Raw genomic sequence first — 12,345 nt, 5'->3', positions numbered from 1 at the left:
CAGATATTCTACCATGAAGGCTTGATTCACACAGTCTCCTTGTAACAGTTGTTACGACAACAAATACTTCAGACAGTTTGAGGTCGGTTCATGTTTGTCTTTATTTTGTCTTTTTTTTTCACATGAAAACAACAGCGACAGAAACACTTCCAGATTTAACGGAGTGGCACAACTGGCTGATTTCAGGTGTGACTGCAGACGGAACAAAAATACTAAAAACATGAAATGAAGCCCCTTAAAAAAATACTTTTACTTGGTAAGACTGTGAGGGCAATACCAGTGATGCTGAAATGTGCCTCTTCTTTGTGCGTTCAAATACTTAAGACAGTTATTCTTCCTTTTTTCCATGATCCAAAAACAGTTAGGAATCCTTTTATTTGATCTCTACAGTTAAAAATGAATGGCCTTCCCGTTCCTTTAGCATGAATGATGCTAGCAGACATGGATAATTCTCTGGTTTGTGGCGTTGAACACTCTGCAAAACAACTCGAGCAGCATTTTGGATCAGGGATCCATCAGTCCCGGCTGATGACTCCAAAACAGAACATTAAAAACACTGGTACTGTCTTTCAAGAGGGAACACACGTTGACTATTATGCCTGACACTTCCAAGTCGGTGCCGGTGGTGACCCTTCAGCTTGCTTGTCTGAGTGTTTAAACCTCGATTGGGGTGCAGGAACAACAGGTTTTTAAGGAAAATCAATAGAAGGAATCCTGAACTCAAACACAGATGCCTCCTGCGGCGCTTTTTACTCCCTGATTCAAGCTTTCTGTCTGAGTCGCTGGCTCCTCGTCCTGGAAGTACGGATGCTCGAGAGCTTTCACGGCCGAAACTCGTTTCAAAGGGTCGAAAGTCAACATTTGCTGAGGAGAAAAGTAAAAAAGGTTTAGAGCTGTGCCATCGACAAGGCTTAGTTCTAAAAAGATATAGACCGATAAGGAACAATTAAACACTTTCTTAAATAATTAAATACCAAAATCTCATTTTAAAAAGGTGGGAATGTTTAAAAAATAGCATTTCTAGTTTATTTGCCTAAAACATTTTTAAAAAATGTAATTAACTTTGAAAAAAAGCTGTCAAAAAGTTACATTTTGTAAGTTTCCAATAGCTTTTAGTGCGAAACACAGATGAAAGATAATAGAAGAGGATTGAATGTGTTTGGTGAAAAGAAGAAAAAACAACGAAAACATTCAAGGTTGTAGAAAATTGAGAAAGATCAAAGGAAACATCACTCTCATAAAGAATACAAATAATTAAATAAATACCCTACAGCATATTGAATCAATACAAGTATGGCCAAATGAACTATCACAATATTTCGGCAAAAACATTTTTTGTAACACCATAGTGTTTTGGCTCCCTGTGCTTTCAACTCAGTGGGAACCTGATCCAAATGGCTCTTTGAGAGGTGCAGGTTGTGCCGAGCCCTGGTCAAGCACATCCACGTGCATTCCAGGTTTATATAGTAACATTATCATGTATAAAGTAAAATGTTTTGTTAAAAAAACAATACTGTTGCATAATGAGGAAATAAAACACTTTACGTTCTTAATTTGTTTTTTTTTTATTTGTTTATTTTTTGTCCTCAAAAAGTATCGATAAGAGCACCGTTAAAATACCGGATCGATAAGCAGCATCAATAGGAGTAGTAGTACCGGTAAAACCTTAATGATACCCATCCCTATACCTGAGTTCATCATGACCCCCTGGGCAATTAGTTCTGTCTTTTATGGAGGTCCCATCATTTTTGTCCAGCCCTATTTCATTAGTTTGTTTTTTAAAATAATTCTGTTAATCAACAACTCGAAAGTAATGGCTGATTTTGATTATTTAATTTTCAATACATTTTAATTTATTGTTACTTTTGAACGTTTCAAGTCATTTCAGTGAGCATTGTGGACTTTCTTTCTTTAACTGAGGGGTACCAACAATTTTGTCCACCACTGTATGTTTCCCTGTGCCCCGCGCCTGTCCAGGGTGTACCCCGCCTCTGCCCAGCAGTAGCCAGGCTGGGCTCTGGCAGCCACGTGACCCCAAAGTGGGTTAGAAAAATGGACAGATGGATTTACGCCTTTTTATGTGGTGTTGATTGTGAGTTTTTTTTTTAAATGTGAGGGTCTTTGTTTTGGTTGTCAGTCCTTTCATGCCGTATGTCACTACTTGACACATACAATTTAACCAGGACTCCAGTTAGTTTAGCATCCCCTTAAAAGGAAAAAAACATGAAAGAAAGATTTTCCTGTAATTGGAAATAAGGTCATGCGTGACGGGATTAAGTCTGATTTATGATTTAAAAAGGACAAAGTTGTGCTTTTATAAAAAGATTTTTGTAATTTAATTAAAGTAAAGTTATACATTTACAGAAAAGTAAAGGATATTCGGTCTGCGACATAAATTAACCAGGTAAAGTTTGATTGTCTTTGTTGTAAATGTAATAACTTTTCCTTCCTTGTAAATTTGCAACCATTTGAGGCATAAATTAACCACTTTATTCTCATAAACTGTTGAATTTCTTTCTATAATTATATAACTTTCATAATATTTTCACTTCTTCCTCGTAATTTCACAACTTTTTTCATACATATATACCGGTGTGTGTGTGTATATATATATAGATATATATATATATCTATATATATATCTATATATATAGATATATATATCTATATATCTAAAGATATATCTATATCTATAGATATATAGATATATATATCTATAGATATGTGTGTGTGTATGTATTTTTTTTTTGTTCCTCCCTCTTTCCTGGCGGTCCCTATACTCTGTGGAAATAACGGCACCATCTGATCTGAGAACTTCAAAGTACCTCCAGCCATTGTTTGAGGTTCTCCTTCTTTCACTTTCACTTCTATTTGAGGTTTTTACCTTTGACCCATAAAGTCATTTTGTGATACTTTGCTCTTTTCTTTACATCATGTTTATTCATTAAATCATTTAGGTCCGACTCAAAAACCAAATTCTTCCGGACACAAGTCTTTCAAACCTCCATCAATGACAAGAGCAGCAAATTTTAACACGTCTAAGTCAGCAAAACATCGAAACCGAAGACACGCACTCAATCTGTGTGACCCAATTACCAAAAGATTGAGGGAAAATGTGGGAGAACAGACGAATCTGCATTTCCTGGTTTACATTGGAGTTTATAGGAGACGTCAGTGAGCCACTTCTGAAGTGCAGAACAAAACCACACATCAAAAAAAACGCATCAGCCACTCTAGAACCTGCAGTAGCTTTGTACGACGGAGTTTTAGGGCCACGGTGAGGAAAAAAAATTCTGGCCAACGTGGCGAGATTAAAGTCGTCATGTCGACTTTAATCTCGTCATGACGAGAAAAAACTCGACACAAAGTTTCAAGAAAAAACTCGTCTTGTCTAGATTAAAGTCGAAATAAAGTTTCAAGATTAAAGTCGCAAAAAAACTCGTAAATTTACGAGATTATTGTGGAAGTGAGCACGCACAGCAGCAGGTGAACGCCGTGCAGCAGCAGAGCAGACCGACTAAACTTTGTTGAACAGGTGAGCTGAATGTTTATTGATAACGTTCCAAATGTCTGGAAGCTCATTTGTTTGATTTACAAGTTATTAAAGTTTATTTTATTGATGTTTGGTTTGCAGGATCTCTGCAGCCCGATAGCCATCGGGTGTCCCTGCAGCTGTTTGCTTGAATCCTTTCTTCCTCCACCAAAGACCAGATCTCTATGTTTGTGTGATGCTTCCGTCTGAGGAGGAGAAGCACTTTTTGCCTTTTTCAACGTTGTAATGCTAATATAACAGACTATTTTCATTCATCTTTGTTTTTTAATGATCAAACGGGTCGCTTCATCTGCAGGAGGGGGCGTATGTTACACTGTTTACTTCCGCATTGGTGATCGGATGACAGGTTCATGACGTAGGTGATAAATGAACTTCAGGTTATGTGAATGAAAAGGAGAATAAAGTCTGCAGCGGTCCTCTACACCCAAACGTGTCTCTGAGCTCCTTATTTTACAAATGAAAGTCCGCTTTACTGACACCGAACCCCGGAAAGACTGCTACACGGAAAATAATCTGATTTTGAGTCGCCAAAAGACTCAGAATCTCTTTGTTTTAAACCTATAATCCGAAAATAAAGCTTCACAAAAGGCTCCACATATTTCATCTTCAAGCTAGGCTCCGATAAACAGACAACTTTGGGGTTTTCTCCTTGTTAATCTATGACTTTTTCCCGTAAATTTACGAGTTTTTATCTCCAAATAAAATTACTTTTTTTTGGTGGCCATAAAACTCTGTCGTAAACTCTTAAATACAAAACCACTAGCTCACTAACATTAGCCATAACACTGAATACTCCTGAAAGACTCAGCTTCACTGCTCTCGCGCAACATTGCGACTTTAATCTCGAAACTTTAATTAGACTTTTATCTCGACACGAAGAGTTTTTTCTCGAAACTTTGTGTCGAGTTTTTTCTCGTCATGATGAGATCAAAGTCTACATGACGACTTTAATCTCATCATGTTGGCCAGAATTTTTTTTCCTCACCGTGGCCCTAAAACTCCGTCGTAGCTTTGAAATGTGTGTCTAACAGTTGTATTTTTCATTTACTACTTAAGTAGCATGGAGGTGGGCTCTGCTGGAAGAGTTTATCTGCAGATCAAAGTTGATCATCAGCAGAAATCTGAGCCGATTTGTTGCTTTCTGGTCCAAGTTTATCAATCTTCAGAGCTGCATATCATTTTTATGACCTTTTGTTGCATCACTCTGTCCTTAAATGATGCACTGGAAATGGAATAAAAATGAAAAGATGTTCTCCAAATTTCACTGGTGCTCCGTTAAAGGGCCTATATCATGCAAAATCATCTTTTTAGCTTTTAAGTGTATTATTATGTTCATTACTCACAAAAAACAACCACAAAGCACTTTTTGCTCTATGGTTGACACCATGAAATGGTAAAAAGTTGGTGCCTCTGAGATCAAGTCGTCTTACTTGCGGGTAGGAAATGAGCTGCGACAATAACTCATTAAAAAAGGTAAATAAATCCTCCTATATTTGGATATAGTTTACTCTGAAAAGCTTACGAAAAGCATGATTTAGGCCCTTTATGTTTACAGACCCATGAATCAACAGTAAAGTGATTCGTTTATCTGCTAATGTCTTAAAGTTCCTGAAAAAAGGGCCGGATGTCTTACTGTTTTAAGGTCAGAACCTTACCAGCAATAGTTGGGCCCCCTCCTCATTTATCTCTGGAACAAAATCTGTTATTGGGCGAGCATGGAGAAGGGGGAAGTTTTTTCTGGACACGGTAACATCAGTGGGCCACTCCTCCTCTGGGGGTAAGCCAAGAACTCTGCAAGGACAAGATGCTTTCAGGCAAACTGGACTTTCACAGATGATCCTCCTGGTAAACCTCGGGTGGAGTTTTCTGCTACTTACTCGAAGATTTTGCCAAGTTGGTCCATCTCTGACTCTCCGCAGAACAAAGGTCTACCAAAGAGAGTTTAGAATGAGGAAGCAGGCTTTATCAAAGTCTGGAGAGGGTTGGGTTTTAGCTTTTTGCCCGTAGATTAATAGCTTTAAAAAGGAATCAACGAAAACTGTCAAATTTAGCACCAACTAATATTTTGCCACAATCCAATTAGAGGCACATTTATTTATTTTACATTTTCGTGAAAGAACAGTTTTATTTGATTGAGAAAAACAGTTTTAACAGTTAAACAAAAATAAAGTGGGATAAAACAAGAAATCCTACAGTAAAAAACAACTAAAAGCATTTCTTCCCTGAAAAAAAAAAGATACAAAAATTGTTTTGAAGGAAAGTTATTCCCTATTTTCTTAAATCAACATTGCAGTTTCGAATTAAAAATTTCCTTTATTTTGAATAATTATTATTTTTTTACCTCCAGCAAGAAACGTTTAAAATGTTTTAGGACATATAATAAAACCATTAGGTGAGAAATTATAAAACAGGCATCTGGATTATCAATGGCGTTACCAACGTCTTTGTATTAAAAGAAGCAAATATTTACAGGAATTCACTTTTCTTTGTCATATTATGTGAATTCGGCACAATCTAATATTTCAAGGTGGATGAGCTGTGCAGCTTTTAAAAACATATTGGTCCTATTGTTAATTGTCTCATTTAAAAGTTCCCACTGCTATAAAGTAACATGAAATATTAGGCAAATAAAGAACTCTTCCATTGATTTTTCAAACTATGATACTCCCCTTCCTACAAATAGACAACTGTTGGTTCCAAAAGATGCCAAATTGGTTCATTAGCAAATAAATAAAATAAAAAAAATCAACATTTTGAAGTGAATCCAGTACTTTCCTAAGGACTGGGGCATGGATATTTCCTTTTAAAGTGACAAACACACTTGGCTGACCTCCATATGATGATGCACGGAGCGGATTTATTTCAGTCTCATCTCATGCGTTTAATCTGCAGTCTCAGTCATTCGTGTCACTCACTTGCGTCTAAACATTTCAGCAAAAATGCAGCCCGTGCTCCAAATGTCCACAGGAGTGGCGTAGCTGGACTGCAGCAGAACTTCGGGGGGTCGATACCACAACGTCACCACCTGCAGCACAAACATATTCCCGTCTCACAGAGATCCATATTCGTTTAGGCCAAACATATGAAGAAAACATTTCTTAAAGATGTTTTTCTGGAGATCTTGGATTAAGTCTACAACCTGTTGTTTAGGGTTTTACTGCAGGTAAAAATAATAACAATAAAAACACAGGCAGGCAGAAAGGGAGCATTGAGAAGCTAAAAAAAAGACCTCGAAGTATGCTTCTCTAAAATCTAACACAGAACTTCCGCTCTTATTCCTTATCAATTTTCAAACTTTTGGCACTTTGGTGAATGAAAAAGGATGCTATCCATATGTCGCTACCAAAGCCGAGTCCCTCACTGGTCAAAGTTCAGCCCAGTATAATGCACGTTTTGTAGAGAGCCCAAAAACGGTCATAGAAACTTGTGTGGCGACGACGCGTGAATGCGAGAGTTTTGAACGCTGAAACCTAATCCACGTACAAAGATTTCTCATAAGAAATGGTCACTTGAACGCGCTTTGCCAAATGCGGTGTAAACGTTAAGAGAACTGGTCAGAGTAAGTGAGACGTCACCTATAGGAAACGGCTTACTTGCAGCTCCAACCAAGTGAGGTCAATTCAGTTCAGTCGCCTTTATTTTATTTTTTTAAATAGGGTTGTCAGTAAGCAGCAATTGGTCGGAGTCTGTCTGAGTCCACATTTCTATAGAAACCACTCTCACCAATCATGAGCGAGCTTGTTGGAAGTCCACACCACTTAAAAGCAAGCTACACAAAATCTGTCAATCAAATGTTTCAAGACACCGCCTACTTTTATTGAGGAACAAGATTGGCCAGTTTATAACTACAGTAAAAAGAAAATCATTAAAAAAAATTGGAGGATTATCAAGAATATGTTCAAAAAGGTACCAGAGCAAGAATGGTCATTTTGACACACAGAACGACTGCTTATTTCTCTATAGACGTCTATGGGATTTTGACTTCTTGGAGCCAGTGGTTACTTCCTGTTTGGAACGCCAGAAGGGGAGGGGTCACTCAGTCCAGCTCTCCTTTACACTCAATGGTAGCAAAGCCGATTGTTTATTGTGTGAGTTATCAAATAGTTATGGTATGTAAAAAACGCAAGTTATTTAGGTGTTGCCAGCGACACCATTCTGGTGTTAAACGGTCAGGGTTGTGTCGTAACTGAAAATGATTTATTCCAAGAAAAGAAGCCAAAACAGACAGCAAAAACAAATGAAATAATCATCTCCAAAGCGATTGTTCAAAAAAACAACATTAACCAAACCGCTGCTGATGATCAAGACGTGAGCACACAGCAGATCTTACCACAGGAGTGAGGGCCATGTGGCAGCTGTATATCCTCGCTAAGCCAAAGTCTGCTAGTTTGACCTGGCCCTGGCTGGTCACCAGAATGTTCTCGGGTTTCAGGTCTCTGTGCATCACGCGGTTTGAGTGGAGGAAGGAGAGGCCAGACAGCAACTGCTTCATCAAGTCCTGAAGACAGAGAAATATTTCACACAAAAAAAGAAAGAGAATCAGTTCCAAACAGTAGCTGCCATCAGTTTTTATTCTTTTCTTCAGGGACTCACTTTCACGCGCTCTGGTGACAACCCTGGAGCTGGAGCTCTCTCTAGATACGTTTTCAGGTCTTGGTCCACATGCTCAAACACCAGAGTGACTTTGGTTTCCTGGTCGGATCTCTTGGTGGCACACACATCCATAAGCCTGGATGAAAGTAGCAAGCACTGATGAGGTGGAGGGGGGGCAACATTTGAGACAAAACCTGTGATAACTCTCCTACCTGACCACATTGGGGTGGTCAAACTGCTCTAGGCGCTTCAACAGCGCCACCTCTCTGACCGTGGACACCGGGAGGCCATTTTGGTCAGTCTGGACGCGCACGTTCTTCAGGGCGACGAACTTGCCACTCTCGATGTCGCGAGCCTTGTAGACGGTCCCGTATGCGCCACCACCGATCTCTGCCACCGGCTCGTACTGCAGACCGGTGCACTGCGCCATGCTCAGACTGGGAGACGAGACTGGGGTCATCTCACATTTATACAGACACCTCAAACTCCAGAGCAGCACTTTTGAGGGATTTACTGAGGGAAAAAGTCTTTAAAAGAACCACTCCAAAAGAAAACAGCGTTTCTGGTTGTTTGACATGTTTTGGTAGCATTTTCTTCTCATGTTGGAGGACATATATTAGGAAAATTGAAATTAAAACTGCTTTACTACTTCTTCTTTTTTCAAATCATAGTGAATCAGGAGCAGACCAAAAACTGCTGTTAGAAAAAGTTTTTACTTGTATACAAAATACAATCGGCGGGCCTCAAGCTCCCTGTTTCTGTCCATGCAGATACATCCACTCGCAGATGACTAGATCCATCTTCGTTTTCCTCGTCTGAGCTAGTATCTGGCTCAAAGCTATATGGCCGGGTAACTCCAATAATGATCACCATTTATTTGTGCTGCTTGCGGTTGTGAGGGACTGTAAGCTAGCAAGACAGAATGCAGACAAAGGGATGATGGGAAGTCAGGGCAGGCTTGCTCAACACAACTCAGAGGAAAAATTTTGATTACCGTAACTCCATCTGCTCTGCAGAAACTATGTCCTAGAAAATTACACAACATTAAAAGATCACTGGGAACGCTTTTAAAATAGATCAAATGATGATTGGAGTGGCTCTTTAGTGTTTTTAAATCAGGAATCTCTCTCTGCACATAAGGAATGGTTTGACAATGATGCCTGGCTGGATTGATCCCTTCCCCAGAGTGACATGTGACATTTGTGTCACTTTGTGTCAAAACTTTCCTGAGCTTCTCCTGTGCGTTTAGTGTTTCGTTTTCCTGCAGCAAGTTTTTCTGCCTCTGCTGTTTGTTTACAGCATAGAAACCAGAGGACAAAAGAGCCGCAAAAAGATCAATTTATACACATTAAAAGCACATTTTTGAGAGACTTTTGCATAAAGCACCAACACAGTGGAGCATTTTTCTTTAACTTGGTTTATCCTAAATGATGGGAAAATGCTTTTTGGTAATTTTTTTGGAAATGAATATATATACTATTCCAGATTAGAGTACATGGAATTATGTAAAAACTTATTTTTATAAATCAAACAACATACAATAAATAGAAAAGAAATAAAATTCACAAATCTATAAATTTTTAACTAAAACAATCATTTCTGTGTTTTGGGAGAGACACAGTGAGTCCAGAGTATAAACTAGGTGAAACTCCCAACAGCCGTTGTTTGAGGGGATCTTCTTGAACCAGTTTGCGCATGACAGCAGCTCGTGATCACAGAAAAATGTATCGATTATCAGATAGGCAAAGCCGGACGTTCGCCCTCCATGTCTCATTCATTCCCCGCCTTATCAAGCGAGAAGCAGGCCGGTGACTCCAAAGCAGTGGGCGGATGTTCATGTGAAATCAGTAGGCCGGGGCAGACACGTGGTGCTCCTCTGTGGCAGTCCTTTGTTAATTTAGAGCAAGAAAATGCAGCAGAAACAGTCCACATGCACTTTTCTAGCTCACACACGCACACACACGTGTCTGATCATTGGTCTGAACGTGGCGGAAGAAAAAGCGGGGGACTATAGTCAGCGGCGGAGGAGACACATCACCGCCTTTTAACTTTTCACATCTGTTCAACATAAAAGCGTAACGCGGCAAAACCATACTCCTCCGCAGGTTTGTGTATTCGACAGGTCACACATAAAAAAAGCTTACCTCGGCCGTTTTTTTTCTTTAAGGGCAAGAGAGCTCACTTTAGTTCGAGCATGCTCGTTGATCTGCCACGTTTATCTGGAGCAGAACGGGTCAGAGGTGGCAGGTCGAGTCCAGGCTGAAGTTTACGGCCGAACAGCGACTTTGATGTGGAAAAGATTTCGGCCTCCGCCGCTTTCCTTCCAGCCTGCGCTCGTTTTCGGTTATCTTCCTGTTGCTTTAGCTTCTCAGGGGGCGGAGCTTAAGTTTTTACCACAAACCATTTGAAGAAAAAAACAAAAAAAGCTTTTTGTTATCAAAAGCCACAAATTCGTGCGACCTATTTTTTGTTAAGCCGTTTTATTTAAAAAAGGGGGGAAAACGACCCCACTTGCTTCACATAAGAGGGAGAAAACAGTGATTTACTGTTTACACTAAATAAAAAAGAAATGGACAAAAATGTTATAAACTTGGAAAGCCTATATCTTATTATAGAGGTTTTTAATACATATATTTCATTTTAAGGCAATGTAATTAGGTAATTCAATAATCAAATCATGGTTGATTGGGTTTTTTATAAGATACCTAACTTTTCTATTCTTCAACCAGAAATTAAGTCAATAAACTAGAGTATCTTCACTGGAAGTGTTTTATTTTTTTTCACTCCATTGACTTACACAACTGCAAACTATCATTGTGGTTGTTTACACCACAGTTAAAACTGTGGTTTTGTTTAGAGAACTGAATAGATCAATGTTAAAAAAGAATTAGAAAATGAATGTAATTAAATATGTTGAAAGAAAATATTTACATTGTTAAAAAAAAACCTTTTATACAAATAGTTGAAATTAAAAATCTCAATCTCTAAAAAATTATTTAATTCAGTGATTTGGATTTTCAAATTAAGTGAATGTCAACATTTTAATGACGTCCACAATGTGGTTTTCTAATTATTTTGATCCTACGGTATGCTGCCTTCTTTTTCATGAATGTATTGTAAAGATTAGTATGTTAACATTAATGATTTATTTGTAAATAACGGGTTAAATAAAAAGCTAAATGTGTTGTAAAAACATGATTTTTAAAAATATATGCACATCAGTTTAAATATTTTCTTGAGAGTTGATACCAGCATAGTTTTTAGTTGTTCATTAATGTTACCATAAAAGCTTACTTTAAATTTATTCATTGCAAAATGAGACAAAATTGGTCAAAATTTTGTCCTATTTTAAAAACAAACAAACAAATAAAATACACCCTCAAGGTATAAAACATTTAACTCTGTTCAAAATAAATTTAATGCAACATTATGTGGTAAATTCAATACTATAAAATGCCAGTTTTGCATGTTTAAAAGATAAGAGATTAGACCTCAAGCCAGAACTTATTAAAAGTTCACTAACTTACATCGTAAAATATTTAAACTCACAAATAAGAGTTTCCTCAATTTTGATTTTTCAAATTAGTAAAAATGTCATTAAAAAAAATAATGTCATAAAAATAAAAATATACAGAAAGGAGTAGTTATTATATTACCCAGTGTTGTCTGTCTTTAAGCCACTTTTGTAAGATCTGGTAAAAGAAGTGCCATCAAGTTTGATCTGTCCCCTGTCTCTGGAGGAATCATAGTGACCCTCAAGGGCATAAATGTCCCATGTGTGTCCATTTACAGTGTGCTACACAGCTGCAGAACCAAAGAGGGGATGCTCTTCACTGGAGGCAGGAAAAATACAACAACTGGGTTTTTTATCTACATTTATGGGACTTTTTCCTCTCAATATTTCAGACACACAGGTCTTTGTCTGCCCCAAGATGATCAAACTCTTCCAGTTCAGGCAATCAGTCTGGATTATTTTAAGAGAAGACTAAAGAAGATGTACGTTTAGATAACTAATGTGAAAAAGGATCACAAGTACACTGTAATCAACCACACATTTAATTACAAAGTTTCGCAATTTAACTTAATCTGAGGAAATGAGTAGCATTTTTTTCAATTTTGTTTTAAAAGATCTTTATTAAGTATAAAAGTAACTACACAATCTTTGTGATTAAACATCAATAGTGGACTTGTGGTCATCT

At 37.9% G+C, this 12,345-nt stretch overlaps 1 protein-coding gene across 1 annotated transcript; it reads right to left on the bottom strand.

The window, feature by feature from the left end:
- Positions 1-79: 79 nt before the first annotated feature.
- Positions 80-10,515, bottom strand: cdk4 (cyclin dependent kinase 4). The gene is made up of 8 exons (XM_011475449.3): positions 10,291-10,515; positions 8,359-8,583; positions 8,147-8,282; positions 7,884-8,051; positions 6,469-6,578; positions 5,431-5,481; positions 5,209-5,344; positions 80-864 (listed from the first exon to the last, which is right to left on the bottom strand). Exons 2-8 carry the CDS (start codon positions 8,574-8,576, stop codon positions 721-723), a joined length of 963 nt encoding a protein of 320 aa, XP_011473751.1. The 5' UTR covers positions 8,577-8,583; positions 10,291-10,515; the 3' UTR covers positions 80-720.
- Positions 10,516-12,345: the final 1,830 nt, after the last annotated feature.

This window comes from Oryzias latipes, chromosome 5 (genome assembly GCF_002234675.1).
Source record: "Oryzias latipes chromosome 5, ASM223467v1".
Lineage (NCBI taxonomy): Eukaryota > Metazoa > Chordata > Actinopteri > Beloniformes > Adrianichthyidae > Oryzias > Oryzias latipes.
Note: the sequence above shows the minus strand (reverse complement) of the source record. Positions and strands in the feature narration are given on the sequence as shown.